The sequence below is a fragment of the Numida meleagris genome, chromosome 7 (genome assembly GCF_002078875.1).
Source record: "Numida meleagris isolate 19003 breed g44 Domestic line chromosome 7, NumMel1.0, whole genome shotgun sequence".
In the NCBI taxonomy this organism is placed as follows: Eukaryota; Metazoa; Chordata; class Aves; order Galliformes; family Numididae; genus Numida; species Numida meleagris.
This window is the reverse complement of record NC_034415.1, coordinates 1,435,595-1,454,723: the sequence shown is the minus strand read 5'-3', so window position 1 is coordinate 1,454,723 and position 19,129 is coordinate 1,435,595. Positions and strand designations below refer to the sequence as shown.

General features: G+C 37.9%; 1 protein-coding gene across 6 annotated transcripts in view; it reads left to right on the top strand.

Moving 5' to 3' along the window:
• Positions 1 to 16,099, top strand: part of CAMSAP2 (calmodulin regulated spectrin associated protein family member 2) — a 73,551-nt gene extending 57,452 nt beyond the window's left edge. For 3 of the 6 annotated variants that reach the window (XM_021405340.1, XM_021405341.1, XM_021405342.1), the window contains exons 8-17: positions 964 to 1,057; positions 3,607 to 3,677; positions 4,244 to 4,313; positions 5,040 to 7,251; positions 8,238 to 8,374; positions 8,844 to 9,064; positions 10,091 to 10,190; positions 10,793 to 10,908; positions 11,769 to 11,887; positions 12,798 to 16,099. In XM_021405340.1, the coding sequence (XP_021261015.1) occupies positions 964 to 1,057; positions 3,607 to 3,677; positions 4,244 to 4,313; positions 5,040 to 7,251; positions 8,238 to 8,374; positions 8,844 to 9,064; positions 10,091 to 10,190; positions 10,793 to 10,908; positions 11,769 to 11,887; positions 12,798 to 13,103 (3,446 nt within the window). In that variant the 3' untranslated portion in view covers positions 13,104 to 16,099. The remainder of the gene's footprint in view (positions 1 to 963; positions 1,058 to 3,606; positions 3,678 to 4,243; positions 4,314 to 5,039; positions 7,252 to 8,237; positions 8,375 to 8,843; positions 9,065 to 10,090; positions 10,191 to 10,792; positions 10,909 to 11,768; positions 11,888 to 12,797) is intronic. The other 3 variants (XM_021405343.1, XM_021405339.1, XM_021405338.1) reach the window with 2 other exon arrangements.

Sequence of the window (19,129 nt, the reverse complement as noted above, 5' to 3'; positions counted from 1 at the left end):
CATCTTTCCTCATGCTAATCTTCATCTCATCTCATAAATCACAATTAGATTTTGTTGTTTACTACAAAAACCTCATTTAAATTATAGCGGTATAGTCATTTGCAAATTTTCCTGACCTAAATAAGCCTAGAATCCATTATGCCCGTGCAGAGATTATATTCAGAATAAGGAGCTAAGATCAGAATTTAGCCTGTAAACTTGTATGACTTGAGATACTAAGAGAAAGAAACGTAAATCTGGAGAAAGTAGGTAAATAGTTAACTGTAGGTTTGCAATTTGAACCTGGATGCAAGGCACAGTCTTTTATCAGTAAATTTTTAGATTTAAAAATCCAGCTCTCAAGGAGATCTTGAGATAGTAAACATAGAGGTCGTGGTAATTTAAACATTCATATTATAGTACTGTGATTGTCTCTCCAAGAGCTGGGAAGTGAATTCCGTTGTGTGTCTTGAACATCTTTTTTGTCTGTTTGTTTATACAATTTATAATGCATAAAGATCTGATTTAATTTTTTAAAATATTGGTAACTAATGTAAGATATGGCCAAAATACTGTTCCCGAAACGGAAGGTCAGTCTAGGTTTTTGGGGAAGGAAGTTTTTTCTAAGAGAAAACAATGTATTTGAGAATAAGAATATTTAAGAATATAGGAACATCTAAATATTTTTATTTTTTATTTAAAACAAAAATGGTGTTGTCTCTTTCTGAATTTCTTTTTTATTCCTTTCTTTGCTTTCTCTACTCTGTTTTTCATTCTCCATTGTCTTAAACAGTGCCAATATGAAAACTGTGGAGAAGGTAAACCTGAAAGGAAGTCACTGCTTGTTTAATCTATATAATGGAACATCTGAACGTTTTTAAATCTTGGGAAATAATTACTTCAGATTATTTCAGACAGCTTTTCTGCTCTGGATGTTAACTGAGTACTAAACGACGGTAACTTGAGCTTTGTTCTTCTTGGCAGCTGAACCTGTAAAAGATGCAGCTTCTGCTCACAGTTTGAATGCTAACAGAAGAAATTATGTGGATGGCCCATCTGGTTCCGACTTCGTAGCCAGGTAAAGCCAGAGAGTCAGTAGTTCTCCTTCAAGGTCTTTTCATCTTTCTCTTGACAGGGTAAAGGAAGCCTTTCACTGATCCGATCTGAACCTAGTGAATGGGAGGTAGCATTGCGTTATATTTATAAATTGAGGGCAAAGGTTTATTGATTGCTTCTAAACTGACACAGAAAGGACAAAATTAGCATTTTAATGGAATATTCAGCAAATTCTTCCTTGCCAACCCAACTAAGCCTGTTTGGCCTTCTCTGTTTTGTTTTGGGATGCTGGTGGTTGTTTTTTATTTAGGAATCTATACTGCCTTTGAATTAGGGAATACAATTTCTTGCAGTCATAAAATGGCATGATTCTGAATTGTTCTGCTGCATGTTTCTCATGTGTTTCCTGTGTAGACAATGAAGTTATTTTAGTGTAAGTGAAGCATATAAGCCAGGAGAAAAAAAAACGTAGTTTTCAGAATACTTTTTGGAACAGAGAGGTTCCCAAGGCCGGTTCACACCATGCAAAGCTACTGCAAGCAGTCCAGAAAAGTACTTAGCCTTTTATCCTTTCTTTCTACACAACATATCCCTGCTCTGACAAATTCTATCGGTAACAAAGTATCTTTTTCTTCTAAAAAAAAAAAAATGTATACCTTTTATCCAAATGTGTACATCTTGTCTGGGCTGATGATTTTGACTTCTAAATTGAGGAGGATTTATTGAAAGCTTTAAGTTAAGCGGCTGAATTCAATTAATAAGCACACTAGTACCATTCCGAATTTAACTATCGAGTCTGTAAGTCGCCACCAATATGTTTTGTAACATTGCTTATTTTTCCCAGACGTGCTCAGTAAAAATCATTGTGAGGTCTGTATGGTTGGTGGATAGCGTATTGTACGATCTCATTTCTCTAAAAGTGATGGATATGGTTTGGTGCTGGAGTATTATGAGAGCAACCTGTAAGTAGTAGAAGGAACTATATCTTTATTCATAAACTGATGTACTTGATACAACTTGGTGATACTTCACAGCATTGAATGACAAAGAAGAGGACTGAGGAGTTATTTCAGATGCTAGAAATCTAACATGTAGGCTGCAGTTCCCCATCAGCCAAGACTGCCCTGACTGCGGGACGTCTTGGTCCTGGCTTTCATTCTTGATCCAACTGGACATTCCTGCCTGCTTTTCTGTGTGACACAGTCACTTCAGTACACAATGACAGGAAAAAAAAAAGTAACCTAGTCAGAGAAAGTAAGTGTTTTTCTGCTGGCTGAATTACAGCAATGACTCAGACCAGACTCCAGAGGAGAGCCAGAGCAGCACAGAGGAGGAGTGGGACTGAGGCAGCAAGCAGTTACAATGTCTGAGTTGCCATGGAACCACAGTCTTGGTGCCAAAATCAGTCTTTTCCTGAGAGAAAATGAAGCATGTAGATTTCCTTGTGGTAAAACAAATTTTCAGATTCTGCTGGATTAAATGCATACTTTTACGAAGATAACTTACGAATATTGATTTAAAAGCTTTCACGGAAATCGCAAATGCCATTTAAAACACATATGTTTAGCTTATGTGCAGTACTATTAACACCAAAAATCATGCATTAACGAGAAACTCTTTTGAGTAGTTTTAATATATACTTAAGAAGATGGTTTTGTATACTGTAAACTAACAATATTTTCCTTAAATTGACATGAAAATTCTTCCCACAAATGTTCTTTAGAAACATTTCTGAAGCATACTGTATATAAACTATAAAAGCACTGGGCAAAGATCTTGAAAGTTAATTATTGAAAAAAGAGAGTTTGGGAGTGTGCTTTTAATCAGTGAACAAAATTCAGAACATGAAAGGATTTAATCCAGCACGTTTTGAAGTCTGACTTCAAATTGTATGTATGTTTTACATACAAAAGCATATATCTTCATGCACGTCTGTGTTTGGTACTGAAGAAGCACCTGGTTCAAATCACTGAATTATGAAAGCCTGTTCTGAATTAAAACAGCTGGTCTATTACAAACCTTCTCTGTGAACAAAAATAAAAGTCTTGACTAGAAGCAGAGAGAACCTTTGAACTACTGCTGTAGTGATTAGTATTATTATTGTACGTATTATGTCTGTCACAGAATCTCCTTTATCTGCTCCTCGCATGTACTGCCATTTAAACACAAATTAAAAATGTCAGATTAAGCAACAGAAAAGAGAGCTGTGTGAAGAGTGTGGTATTAGCTACAATCACTCAATTTATTTTGTTGCTAAAATCAAGCCTAAAAATGAGAACTTCCTAACAATGACATTTACTTGAAATGTTATCGGTAGGCAAGTGCGTTAACAAAACCAGCACTGCTCTGTGGCCATTTCTATAAGAGAAATACTTTTTTGATTTTGTGTCTATTTTCGGGTAATAATATAGTGTGCTTCTTCTAATTAATGCTTTAAGAGGAGAACTACACCTTACTTTCTCCCTTGTCTGAAAAAATAAATCTTGTTGGCACAGGACATGGAGTCTTGCTGTACTTTTGTAACGTGGCTTTTGATGTATTACTTCTAAGTTAACGTCTCTTGCTTTATAGATTGGAAAGTCCAAGTTACGCACCATCTCACCAACTGCATACACCCCAGCAGCCTTATTCATCTGTCCCAGGTAACATTTTACAAATGGATACAAGGGTAATGAGACAAGATGTCATTCTCTGAGTAAATTGCTACCTTATTTAAATTTCTTCAAAACTTATTCATATCAGATATTGCTGGGAGAGACTTGCATGAAAGGCTAGTGAATGAGCTCTGTAATTCATAAAATACCTTCTGTGATGGCGCAACTGCCTAGAAAGGTGTGGTGGATGCCCCGTTCCTGGAGACATTTGAGGTCAGGCTAGACCAGACTCTCAGCAACTTGATAGAGCTGTAGGGGTCCCTATTCATTGTAGGGGAGTTGGACTAGATGACCTTTAAAGGTCCTTTCCGACTCAAACGCTTCTACGATTCTGTATTTTACTCAAGAATAAGTTCTTTGAGGTCTAAGGAGTATAGCATATATATACAGGATGAAAACTAAGTCAAGTGCTCAAGTTGTGTTCTGAATATGAAAGCACATTTCTGCTGTTGCAGCGTTCAAAGTAGTGAAACTCATTTGTTAAAGCAACACCAGGTAACTGCTATGAAAAATCATATTAACGTTATCTTGGATTCTATTTTAATTTCACTTAGGAGTCATAAGAAGGTCCACATCAATGTCTTATGTAGATGGCTATGTGGGGACATGGCCAAAAGAAAAAAGGTAAGTAGTCTTACCATAAGAATGGATTAAGAAATGATTATGTATTGTAAATTCTCCACCGTGGTTTGAGTTATCAAAATCTTGTAATTAGTTTACAAAAGTAGAAAGCAAAGGGAAAACTGTCTCTTGGATTAAGAACTCAGTAATAGGAAACGACCTTAAGAAATGAATTATTTTTAAAATTACTGGCGTTAAATATGTTTGCATTTACCTACTACAGTTAGCCAAAGGAGTCGAGTCACATGGCTAATGAGTTCAGTAGTATCAAAAAGTAGTATAAAAATGGTATTATTTTGGATATAGTAAGAACCATCAAGCTGGAGATGTCTCCTTTTTCAGTTAGACCAATCATAAACTCAGAATGTACAGGATGTAAGCTAGAGTTAAAATGGTAAGACTTAAAATGAAGAGTTATTCTGCAAGTCTGAGTTGTCTTTTCACGCCTTCCTTCTGATCTAGACTGGCAACTTTTATACTCTTGAAGTGCCTCAAACTTAATCCAAGCTACTAAAAAGCATTGGCTGGCTCTAAGGACAGTGTTATTATATTCTGTTTTATTGTGCATTTTTGATGTATTCTATTTGCAAATGAAGCTGGTCAAAGGACAATACGCGTAATTCAGTCCATTCAACACTACAATCTTAAAGTAACTTGTAGAACAAATATGAATATTTTGGTATTAATCATGAGTTGCTCACTTATTTCCTTTATTCTTATCTCTGTTAGGTCATCATTACACGGAGTTTCATTTGACATTTCTTTTGACAAAGAAAAAAGCATTCCCGTATCTTCTCCAAACAGAGGTATTACTAGATCTGTGAGCAATGAAGGCCTTACAGTAAACAACAACCGTGTGCCCAAACATATTAGAAAAAATCTGTCCTTCAGACCGGTAAATGGAGAAGAGGAAAATCAAGATATTGAAGAGGAAAAGGACACAGTAGCTCATAAAGACACAAAAGCCTATCAGTCTTTTACCACAAATCAAAGAAATGCCAATGAGAGCAGTCACTGCAGGTTTCCAAACGGAGCTTTGCAAAACAGAGCCGTTCTGGATGATTTTGGCAATCAGATTGAGACACCGACAATTGAAGAGGCTTTGCAGATAATTCATGACACTGAAAAATCTCCCAGAGTTATCCAGACAGACCAAATTACAAATGGGTTCTTTCTTCACAATCAGGAGATGAGCATCTTGAATTCAAACATGAAACCAAATCAGTCTACCCCTGATCTGATCACAGACACAAAAGGTGCTTTAAGTCCTGTGACTGACAATACAGAAGTAGATACTGGAATACACGTTCCTTCGGAAGATATTCCAGAGACTATGGATGAGGATTCTTCTTTAAGAGATTATACTGTAAGCATGGACTCTGACATGGAAGAACCATCTAAATTTCTTCAGGATTATGACATAAGAGCTAGCAATCACAGAGATCAATTAAGTCCCTGTCCCAGCTCAGTAAGTACCAAGTCACAGGCCGGCAGCAGTGCTTCTTCAAGTTCAGGGGTTAAAATGACTAGCTTTGCAGAGCAGAAATTCAGAAAGTTGAATCATACAGATAGTAGGAGCAGTGGAAGCAGTTCTCAGAAAACCACACCAGAAGGTTCTGAGCTGAATATTCCTCATGTGGTTGCTTGGACTCATATTCCCGAGGAGGCATCTGTTCCCCAAGGAAGAGACACTACACAGTTACTGGCTTCGGAACTGGTACATCTTAGGATGAAGCTGGAGGAAAAGAGACGAGCAATTGAAGCCCAGAAGAAGAAAGTTGAAGCTGCTTTCACTAAGCAGCGGCAGAAAATGGGAAGAACAGCATTTCTTAATATTGTGAAAAAGAAAGGTGACGGAGTATCACCTCTCCGAGAAGAAGCAGCAGGAGCTGAAGATGAGAAGATATTCACTGACAGTAATAGATTGAAAGAAAGAGAAACTCAAAAACCAGATGAACAAACTAATAAAGCTTCAGAAGTAATAAAAGAAAACCCTGAAAATTCTCACAACAAATGGTCCAAGTCTCCTGCTACTCCTATGGATGCTGAAAAGCAGTGGAATTTAGCTAGCCCCTCAGAAGAAAATTTTAACGAAGGAGATATCTTAGAATATACCAAATCTATTGAAAAACTAAATTCTTCCTTACACTTTCTACAACAAGAGATGCAACGTCTGTCCCTTCAACAGGAGATGCTGATGCAGATGAGAGAGCAGCAGGCTTGGGTTATTTCTCCTCCTCAGCCTTCTCCTCAGAAGCAGCTTCGGGAGTTTAAGTCTTCATCAAGGCAAATGGGAGCTCCGTCTCCCATTGCACCTTTCTCACAGGAATCTCCTCGCTCTACACATCAATCTCCACAGTCATCCAACAGGAAGAATGCGTCTTTTCACATAAAAATGCAAAGGACTCCTAGGCCAAATGAATTGAAAATCACACCTCTAAATCGTACCTTGACTGCCCCGAGGTCTGTGGATAGTCTTCCTCGCTTGAGACGATTTTCTCCAAGTCAGGTTCCCATTCAGACCAGATCATTTGTTTGCTTTGGAGATGATGGCGAACATGTAGATGAGCCTCAGTCGAAGGGAAATCTTTTGAAGGAAGTCAAGCCTACAGAAGAGGAAGCAAAAGAAGAAGGACCAAAATTTGTCAAAAAGTGTGAACAGAAGTTGGAGGAAAAGGAGATTAAACCCCTTGAATCTAATGTTTCTGAAGTATTGTCTCAGCCCATCATAGAAACTGTCTGCCTCACCCCAAATGAAGATCAGCTAAGCCAACCAATATTACCAACAGCAGCTCCCAAAACAGCAAACTTAATTGAAGTTTCCCTGTCAGATTTGAAGCCACCAGAAAAAAAGGAAGTATCTGTTGAGAAATATGAAGGTGAGAGTGATAGAGAACAATTTGAGGATGACCAGAAAGTGTGTTGCGGATTCTTTTTTAAGGTAAGAGAACTACCTGATGTTATGTTTGCTGCACAGCTTCCTCTGAAAGGGAACTACTTGGTTCAGATATGGCATTTCAGTGATGGCTTTGTATTGAAGTCAAAGCAACTATAAATGTGCAAGCGTATCTTCTGCACTTGATGACTAATTGGCATCATAACAGTGGTCAGATTCTAGCACGCTGCAGTTCTTAGCACGCCAGAGTACCTCTTTCATAGTCATGGAAGGGTGCGTGGGGGTTTGGGTGAGGAAGATGCTTACTTATCACTCCAACTCTTCCCCATTCCATGCCTAAGTATAACTAAAACTTTGTGAAGTATGGCCTGGGTTGAATGTCTCAGTTGCCCATTGAAGAGCATTTCTCCCTCTGCTGGCTAGCTGTGGGAGTATAGTCTTCTGAGAATCGCTTTTGAAATTAGAAGTTACAGTCACGCAGGCTTTTAGCTATAATGCACATAGTGAGACGGTCGTCTAGACAATGAAAGCCAGAAAGATTGAGAATTTCCATCTTGGAGTACCTCAAAATCTTGTAACAAGAGGGGAAGAGAGATGTGCCCTACTTGTCTGGGAACGGTCCTCAGTTCTAAGAAAACAACTGCCTTGATCAGCAGAAACAATTTTATATGCTGCCTTGTTACTGCTTTTTGTGATAAATTGCTGTCATCTCCGTATACATAGAATCTTCCAAAGCTGAGTGAAGGAGTTTATACGGTATGGGATCTGACTCAAAACTAAAACATTTCACTTCGCAGTTTTTTTCATCCCAGTGTTCAATTTTATGTTTCACTTAGGAAGTAAAAATTCCTTGTTAGTATTCTTAAGAAAATTCTGTAGAAACGAATTTATTTCTAATTATCTCCGAACTGTGTTAAGATATTGCAACCCAGTCTGCAGAGTTAAGTGTCTAATGACTTGACAAAAGCAGTTGATTAATGTAGACATCTTAATATTTGGGTCCTTTTTCCTTCAAATACTGTTGCTGATAGGATGATCAAAAGGCAGAAAATGATATGGCAATGAAACGAGCAGCATTATTGGAGAAGCGTTTGAGAAGGGAAAGAGAGACTCTGCTTCGAAAGCAGCAGCTGGAAGCAGAGCTAGAACATAAGAAAGAAGAGACAAGGTAAAACTAACTACATATCCTGATCCAAATGATTGGTAACCATGAACATAGAAATGTCTTAGTTAAAAGGGTAACTTCCAGGTCAGATAATTCATCTTAATCTATCCAAGGCTATTTAATCCTGGAGCCAGATGTGTTTAGGAGCCTAGCTGAAGACATGTGCCAGCTGGTCCTGGGAAATCAGCAGGTGGCTTCAGTCCATAGCTTAGATTCAACACAAGCCCTGCTGACCTGAGTGATGTTCCTCAGATCGTTACCCTGCCCTGCACTTGATATTCTGAGGGAGAGCTTATCAATTTGGGTTCATACTGCATAAATGTACAATGGCAAGTTCCTCTGTTCCTCTTATTGATGTCTGAGAACTCTGAAGTTCTGAAAATCTAACGATTGTGTTTTGGTCATTGGCAATGTGCTAGCTATAACGGTTAACTTGGAAAGTTGCTAGTGTTGAATTTGATGATTTCTATAGACGCAAAACAGAAGAAGAACGTCAGAAGAAGGAGGATGAACGAGCACGGCGAGAATTCATTAAGCAAGAATACATGAGGAGGAAACAACTGAAGCTTATGGAAGAAATGGATACTGTTATAAAACCACGTTCCCTGTCAATCAAGCAAAAAAAGCCACGTCCAAAATCTATTCATAGGGATCACATTGAATCACCTAAGACACCAGTCAAAGGTCCACCAGGTAACCCATGCTCATGTGGAAAAAGAGTCTGTTCATGCTAAAACACCAGCTTGGGTTTTGGTACTAACAAGCACGTGCATTTACAAGCGTCTTGTGCTAAACTGAAGCTCCACGTGTCAAAACTGGAGAGCAAAATTTGTCAATAAAAATGAAAAGATGAATGTCATTTAACTGCTATGCATGCATGCATATATCAAGAAACAGAAATGTTTAACTGTATGAAAACCCGTAGAAACAGCAACGGACGCAACAATTTTCATGCACACGTGTATTCTTACCAGTCACTAATCTCTTCTTGCACCTGATGAACTGAGAATGAATAACACTTAACAGAAAGGAAATTCATAAATAAAACGATTGTTACAAAGTAAGAGTACTTAGGCTCTGCTTAATACAGACAGAATTAAATTTTACTTAAATATTTTGTATTTTTATTCTGTTTCACTCACCTAGCTACTGCATGTATAGTTACGAGCGTCACAGCAGCACCAGTCATGTGGAACAGTTTAGCATTCATTTAGATATCAAATGACTGCAGTAACGATTGAAAGAAATGTTGCCAATTTTCAATTAGAAAAAAGTAACCGGATTTTTCAGTTACCCTTTTTGTTATAGCCTTGTTATGTTACTACATTTTCCCTAGCAGCTTCTCTCCATTTTCCAGTGAAATTTAACCTATTTCCTTAATGCCTTCCAAGAGTCCAGCCTAAGCTTTAAATTAAATCTCTTATGTTTTTTTTTCATGACGGCTTTTTAATTTTTATTGCACTCTTGGATTTGCATAGTGCCCACGTTCATGCTTCACGTTAATGCTTAGCTGCAGACTATCCCAGACGGCTGCAGATGGCTGGGTGTCAGAAAGCGTTCAGATAAAGTGCACCAAATATGCATGCAGGTATATCATGTACTGGTGTAAGAGTTGCCTATATAAAAGCACTTAAAAACTTTTGGATGCTGGTGTTGGGTCTAATGAACAGACTCTGCTACTTGCACAGGTTTTTAAGCTTTAACTTTGTTTTTATTCAGGTTCACAGCTTTGTCGTGTTTTTTCAGTATCTAGTCTTTCACTGGCATCGCTGAATACAGGGGACAATGAGAGTGTGCAGTCAGGAAAGAGAACGCCAAGGTAAATCTGAAATAACCATTTATTTAAAAAAAAAATCATCTGTATAAAATTAGCATTAATTTTAAAGAGGTGATCTATATATTTCCTACTCAAGAACGGGTATATTTTTTTGGTGCAAGACATTGATTGTTTCCAGTCTCAGGCAGTAGGAAATAAAACCACGATCATCTATTTCACTAATTTTACCAAGTAAACAAATTGGGCAGCGATAAATAAGGCCAAAACATTCACATGGCCTCTTGAAGTCACCTGTTTGTAGTTACATCTCAGCTTGTGAATAGTTTATTAAACCAGTGTGCTATGTGCTGCTACATAGCTTCTTTACTTTCTTAACATAGCAACTTGTCTTCTGTGATTTTTCTCCAAGTGGTAGTACAGGAAAGAATTGTCTTCGCTGGAATTGTAGGCTTTTCTCAACACAAGAATCTATTTTGCATTAAGAATTATCTGAAAATGAAATGAGAGATAGTCAAACATTGTGAATTTCAGAAACCAGTTCGAAGTCTCCTTCATGCGTATTCTGTGAAAATAGTTTATGCAGAACATGAATTTATTTTCTTAATATTGTCGTTTTTAAAATAGTTTTTCAAATTGATGTTTAGATCTGAGTCTGTGGAAGGCTTCTTATCTCCGAGTCGCTGCGGTAGTCGTAATGGAGAAAAAGATTGGGAAAATGCATCTACAACTTCTTCAGTTGCCTCTGCTACAGAATACACGGGTCAGTGACATCCATATTCAGAAAAGTACCTGGCTATTAGTTGTTCTATGCATGAAAATGTCTTGGTTATCTGTGCTTGGAATCTTAAAACTTTGTGAGGATGCTTCCATAGAAATTAAGCTATCTAAAACAGGTGGTTGTAATACAAGATGAAAAGTGTAAGTTCAGAATAAAGGTACTGACTCAGTAGCATTTGTAAACTGCAGTTAGGCTCAGAACAGCAGATGGGCTCAAAAGTTACTCTGCGCATTTCAATCTGTCCTCAAGGCAAGAAGAGTTTGAAGAGAATTTAAGCTCAACTTAGAATAGTGTTACAAAAAGCAAAAACAAAATTGCAACAGGAAAATAATTTTCTTAGGGACGTGAATTTAAATATTCTGGACTTCTGTTTCCAAACAGATCCTTTGTGGTTTATTAAAGACTTCACAGTCTGACTTATAATTCTTTATTATTATATTATGAATCAAAAAAATAATGGTGTCTTCATCCATTTTCTCCAAACGTATACCATATGGTATTGCACAGACCTTGCACCATCATCATTATAAGGACAATGTTTTTGCCCACCTGATATCACTTTGTGTGGTAAATAGTAAAATAAGTATTTTATGTCAACCTTCAGGGAGTTCATGTTTGATTGATGGGCCAGTGTAGCTCTATTTGTGATGTCAAATGTTTATTAGTAACGAAAGAATGGCATTTCCTTGGTGAAATTTGTGAACTCTAGTCTAATTCTAATTTATTTCTGGATTTGAGTTTGCACACATGCAAAAGGTTAATGGCAAAAGTACTTGACAGTACGTAACCCTCTTTGTTGGGTTATTGATTAACTTTGCTGACTTGTCATTCTTCCCCCACAGGACCAAAGCTTTTCAAAGAACCCAGTGCTAAATCCAATAAGTATATAATTCAGAATGCTCTGGCACATTGCTGCTTGGCTGGAAAAGTAAATGAAGGTCAAAAGAAGAAGATACTGGAGGTAAGGGTATTTTTCCTTTAAAGCATAAATACCTATGTCAAACCACAATTAAGATACCAGGAAGACACTTGAGTATAAATGCAAATATTGAAAGGAATCTTTTACTGAGATTACGTCAGCTCTTACTAAAAGGTTTGAGTCATTTTTGTGGCTTGTTTCCTCTGTGGACAGAAAAGTTCTCTAGTACTGTAGAAACAACAGCTTATCACATTGGACATGTAACATGGGAAGCTGAATTAATTAAAAGGCATGTTAATTAACTAATAGCTACTATCTGTTTAACGTGGGAACTTTAGTATGAAGATTGTTATCATTGTTCACACGCTTGTTTATCGCAACATGAAAAATATACATTTTGTTCATAAGGATCCTCCTGTTGGGACCCTTATAACTAAAGCTACTCTTTGGAAATAGCAAGTGAGAAGTCAATACAGACTCCTTCGGTTCCAGTACGAGAGCAAAATAACCCCTAGAAACCTCAGGAAAGAACAGCTGTAAATTGGTCAAGCTTATCTCTAGAATGCAGCATACATATTCAGAGCACATTTCATAGAACTTGTGTTGGGTGGAGTAGGAATCTGAAGATTTCAGCTAATGAAGAATCTTTGCTTCGTGTGTGTCAACTGACTTTTTAATTCGACCAGGCTTGAATGCATTTAGGAATGACTGAAAGCCGTTTTAGCACTGTCAGGTCTTTTAGGTACATCTGAACACAAGTATATTTCCTGTTCCTAAACTTGCTTAGCAAACTGTGATTGAAAATAAGGTGTTTTAACAGAAAGAGTTGCGCATAAGTTTCAGCTCTGATAGAAAACAAATTCAAAATGACAGTGATAATTTTGAATGCTTTCTAGCTACGATGCAAAATTCATATTGTGAATCTTCCTTTCTTTCTTTCTTTCTTTTAAAGGAAATGGAGAAATCTGATGCCAATAATTTCTTAATCTTGTTTCGGGATTCAGGCTGCCAGTTCAGATCTCTGTATACATACTGTCCTGATACTGAAGAAATTAATAAATTAACAGGGATAGGTCCCAAATCTATCACAAAGAAAATGATTGAGGGACTGTATAAATACAACTCTGACAGGAAGCAGTTTAGCCACATACCTGCTAAAACTTTGTCTGCCAGTGTTGATGCAATTACCATTCACAGCCATTTGTGGCAAACCAAGAGACCAGTGACTCCGAAGAAACTTTTACCCACCAAGGCGTAGTAGATGGGAGAAATTTCGCTTCAGACAATTATGATAAACTTGCACTTCATCTTTACTGCCTATAGGAAATAGATCTCTAGTTGCAAACAAGACTCTTAGAACTTAAAACTGGACACAAAGTTCTATTATCATGTCCAACTGGAATGTAAACAGTGTTTAGGAGTGCAGAAGATTGTCGCTTAAGTGAATACTTTGAGTGAATATGGAAATGTTTGACTTGTGTGGAGATCTGTATGTGCTAATACAATATATAGAGTATATCTGCTCTGTATTTTGTTTAGATACACTGAAGCACTGAATGTTCATCGTTAGTGAATCAAACTGCATTTTTTTTACATCCGTTGCCTTATATGTTTGTATTTGTGCTCGTCTTGAAATCTTTTTCTTTCTCTCTTTAGAGAGAGAAATACTTCCTAATATCCTCAGTACCGTTGAACTTTGCATATTGACTCTTACACTAAAGACTCAGCAATGTTCTATGTCACAGAAAAACAGCTGAATGGGTCTGTTCTACAAACTCCTTATTGAGTACTGTAATAAAATCAGCTCATTCTTCTAAGTAATTATAATTCTGTTTCAATTAAATAATACTGGTTTGCTTATAGACTAAACAGTAAAGCAGAAATCTTTGAGTTTTAAGAGAAATTCCCTTCAAATTAATTATTTAGCAAGTCAGGGTGTAGTTGAGTAATGGAATTGTTCCTGTTCTAGTAAGTTGCCATCTGAGATCCAGTGACTGACTAAGTGCGTGTTCATAATCCTATTAAAATGCAAAGCAGAAAGATTTGGCAGACCTCTAAACCAGTTTAAGCAAGTGTGCGTTATTTTGCATTGTTGTAGATAAAGAGTGAGCACACAGTCAGCTACTGTGTCTCCGTGAGAGGAATAAAACCTTGTGAAACAATCAGGACTAGATCCCTGATGTTTGCGTGGCAGAACACTAAAAATGCTCAGAAGAATTGCAGAATGCACTGAGTCACAGATCTTTTGGAAGCACCGTATTTAATTCCCACTGATTTGAAGATTTAGGCCACTGTTCATTCTCCCTGCCTTCAGATCAGTTCTAAATCAGTTTTCCAAGCAGCAGACAATTGATTTCAGAATTTTCAGTGTCTTAGTAAATTCTTTTCTTGACACGCGCTAACAGATGATGGTTTGTGACACTTAACAATTATAAATATATATGGCAAAAATGGCCTAAGGTACATTTCAATAAATTGATAATACAACCATTTACAGAAATAAACTTTAAGCATATTTCAGTATTATTTACAAAGGGCTGCATTTTGTTTCAAAACAGTGTTGGATTATTTTACAGATCACTATTCCGTTTCAGTGTTTCTCTTCTAGTTTGCTTTTAGCATAGCACTGTTCTGAAAAAAAAACAAGCTACAAACTTGAAGCCTCCCCTAAATCTGTGGCTATTTTGATAACGTACACCAGAGGATTTGTTGGGGGAAAAATCTCATTCTCAGGAAAAGACTTGAATGATTTGTGATTCTGTTCTGTTTCAGTGTTGAGACAACTACATTAACATAAGACAGTGTTGTGCTATAAGTGTGTACTCCATTCTCTGTCATAGGGACACTAAAATTAAGTTCATATTTCTCTCACTGAAGTGTTTCGAGAGAAACAACGCCTCACTACTATGATGTACTCATTTACTTATAGAAAGATGCACCTGAATGAGATACCATTAAACAGTTTAGAACAGTACTTTTTTTAAATTATTATTATAAAGCCTTAGGCATCAATGCATCTGGGTTACAAATATTTTCTCAAAAATGCTGTCAGTTTTACTGTAATTTATGTTCTTATATTTATGTATATTTGTTAAATCTGTAAAAAAGAAAAAAAAGAAAAAACACTTTAAAATATATGTTTAATATGTTTGTGGCTCAAAATTATTTGTGGTTAGCTGATTCCTATTGTTTGCATGTATATCACCAGGATATGTAACTCTTATATTTCAAGTGTATACATATTGTGTATATAGCTATAAATAACATTAAATGGGGGAAAGAGGGTTTGCACATCCTGCCTGTTAGACAGTTCCTACAAATAGCGTTGTAGGAACATCCTGAATAACCGTATGAAATTGTGTATAATATACAGTGATGCAAGAAACCAGAAGGCTGGAATCAACTCGTACGCATGTGAAGAACTTCACAAGAAGTTTAATAACGGGAGGATTTTTATTTCTAAAACGTGTACTATGACTTAACTGGTAATTTGCAACACCATAAAGACACACGCATCGATCTAATCAAAGTGAGCTTAAGTGCGTAACAGAGGAATGATTTGATTCGTTTTAAATATATCTGAATGTATTAATGAAATTTACACTTGTCAACAGGTTGAAGATTTGTGCAGTGTTGAAAAGCGGAATGTGAATAATGCAGTTGAAAAGTTCATTGCTCGCAGTATAAAGTTTTACTTAATACAGGAAAAGTAAAGCTAGATATGCTTTTCCTTTTTAAGCCTGCAAATTTTCTAATTACAATGGGTCTATGGTTGGGATCGTGTTTAAAAAAAAATTTAAAAAAATTAAAATAAATTGAAAACATGAAAATAAAAAGGAAGCTTTCCATGAAGGCCAGCATTTATCACTGACCTTTTCAGAACACACTGGTGCTTTCATCAGGGGTATTACTATTGTTGCTATGACTGAATTGCCAAACTGTCATGTTAGTTTTTGGAGCAAAATTTCATATTCTAACAGTCACAACAGCTACTGATTTTTTTTTTATTTTATTTTAGGCTGACTGTTAGTTCATATTATTTGGCTGTTTAAAGCCAAATTCAGCTATTTAATTGATTTAATGGGCACTGTTGAAAAATGTACAGTGTATTGTGTGCTTAATTGTCCACTTCTATGGAGCATAGCTTCCATATTTTTTCAAATGCTGTGCTGTAAAATATTGTCATTGCTACTTATGTGGTACCGTTGTAGTTTTTTCCTTTCAGTTAAATAAAAGCATGGCACCAAAAGTGTATTTACTTGTTCTTGTGCTTACACCTAAACAAAAATGGAAACTATAAAAAGTTCGCGTTCTTGTTTAGTTTTTTTTCTTCATATGGTATATCAGCAATGTAGAATTTTTAGCAAGTATGCAAAATTTTTATTTCTCCTTTTTGTACTGCTCTCTTTCACATATAATTTTGCTTTTTAATGTTTTATGAACGAGGCTAGTAAATAATAAGGCTTCTTGTTACCTTCCTCAGGACAGTATATAGGGTTATCCTGTTCTCTTGACAAGTGAGTTCCACAATTTCCAGTTAACTGATACAGCTCTGTAGTCCATTTAGTTCTGTGTTCAAAAAACATAGAAACTTACTGGTCATTGTAATAGGATTGCTTCGAAAGGGCAAGTTTTCAAGATGATCTAGTCTTAAATTCATCAAGACCGTTTAAGGCAGGACTTCTTTTGTGAAATAAGTTGCGTTTGTTAGTTGTGCAACCTTGAAGAGAAATAGTATATACAAAAAAAAGCTGTCTTTTCCAGATATGTAAATCAGTGGGTTCTTTCCATTCTAAGTCTTAACCTTTCTGTGTGTGTGTGTGTTGTGCTGGATTGCAGAGCAAGAGCAAGGAATTCTGCTGAAATGGGACGCGACATGACTGCAACATCAACAGGCAGATGGAATTGTTCTGCTAACTAACACAGATAAAGAAGGTCTAAATTTCAGATCTACTCTAAGGGCAGCTTCGTTAATACAGGAAATCCAATGCCAGGACTTCTAGTAGTGAACTGAAAACTGATGTGGATGAAAATGAATAGTCTTCCCTCCTTTCCTCAAAACCTGCTTATTTTTCAGCCAGCTCAGTCAGTTCCCTGTACAGCACCACAAACAGATGGAAACATACAAATGCACAGTTAAGTGCACGTATACTTGAGAAGTTACTTGAAGGTTATATAAAAATAATAGAAAATATAAAGATTTGAATGGGTCTGCTACAGTCGCTAAAAATCAGGGCCCACTTTTATGATGGGCACAAAGATGCTTTGCACAAACTGCTGAATGCCAGTGGCAGATTGTGTGCAAGGTTAGCATTCCAAGAATGTATCTAGCCCTGCTATCGTTGTCTATGACCATCTGCAATATCTGTAAAATAGTCCCTTCTTGTTTTTCTCTGAAGTAGTGCAGAACAGACTGCAGTGCCCCGCCTTGCCACTAGCCAATGCACAACTCCTCCTCTGCTAATCCTGATTTTCAAGCTCTCTAAAACCCACGCCCAACAGCTTTGCTCTTCGTGGGAGTCACCTGTGCCATAATGACTAGGGAGTTCAAAGCGAGCTGAGGCCACCCCATACACATCCTTATGCGCCAGAGTAACAAGTTTTGAACAACCACTGAAGCAGGGGCTTCTATCTTCCCTTTTCAAATGTGATGCCACTACATATCCTCTCTGGCTATTTAAAATTATTGCCCTCCCAAGCAGGCACATCAAGTAATGCTAATGGTTCATCCCACTCCCTGAGGGCAGATCCTTGGTTCAGGACATCTCTTTCAAGACTGTAGGAATGTACCGCTTTCCTGGGAACAGCCCTGTATTCTCAGTAGGAAACAGAATAGTTTTAAATTCAGAATTTATTTGTCTTTGGAGTCTCTCACTTGGGAGAAGCCTTACTGTTCTTTCGTCCCAGAACTCTTGCCCTCCAGAGGTGGAGTCTCAGATTTGATCTCCAGACCTCCACTGAAAACAGTTACTGCACAAGAATCTGGTGAGCCACAGTAATGCCATTGTGAAATTAAGATTAAATTTTAAAACATATGTGCTCGGCTATAGCTTTGTTAGCTTAAACAAAGTTTAAAATGGGATTTTATCCAAAATGTACATTCTGCAGATGTTTTAAAGTCACCTTGTTTTTCCTCGCTCCCTATCATTCCTATTAGATCATTTCTATTAGGAAACAGTTTCATTTCTATAATGAAGTTTTCTATTAATCTTTGCCTCCAGATGTAATTAAGCAACAGGCGATAATTTTAGCAGCAGGAGGAAGGGGTCAGTGTTTTAGCTAGAAAACCCAGCCAGCTTCCCAGGATGCGGTGCTGCTGGGACCTCGGTGCTGCAGAAGGAGCTGGCAGCTTCCAGTCCTGGCTCACCCGCTGTGGAGTCGCTGCTGCTCTGCCAGGTGGCACCTTGCCCGAGTTGCTCCTCACGGCCTGACTGCAGGACATCGCTGCGCATTCCTTTCAGAAAGAAGAAAGAGGGAACAATATTACGCAGACATTTCCCAGATGCCCTTTGGCTGATTCTTAGCGAAACAGTTTGCAAGCTGAATCAGTGCGCTGTGCTGCTTAGCATTTTTAGCCATCAGTGTGAGAGAATCCGAATTGATCCCTGACAAACTGTCACACATATGCACATGTGTAATTAAAACCAAATCAGGTCTGTGCTACTTCCTCTATGAGAAGATCGTCATTCTGCGTTTCAACAGGGCTTACCAATGCGGTGCTGTATCTGTACCAGAGCTTTGCCCACGCGGAGCACTGGCATTTTAACATGGTTTGCTGAATCTCATCTCACAGCAATATCTGAACGCAGAGAAAGCATATTCAGTGTTCACATAATAATTCTTAGATGCTGTCTGCTGGGAATTACAAAGATGCATTAAATTTTACTGAATGTCAAATCATATAAAAATGCATCTTTGTATCTCACATATAGCATTTATACATCTGATGTTTTGTGAGATCTGGTGCATTTTTCCACCAATGAGGCCCGCAGGAAGCTGGCACCAGGGCGGGGAGCAGAGACGGGGACGGGGGCACGCCGCCCAATTCCCGCCGCTCGGTGCCGTGACTCGGGACGCGGAATTATTGACGGGCAGTCGGCCACGCTCGCCAGATGACACCCCCCGCGAAGACGAGACATTTCCCACAGCCCTCGGAGAGCCACCGCGAGACAGAGACAGGCCTCGAGGCAGGCCGCGCCCAGGGACGCGCCCGGAGCCGCCGCACTGGGCGGGGAACGCCGACGAGCCCGCACTTGCCGGGCCCGGCAGCTGCAGCCGCCGCGG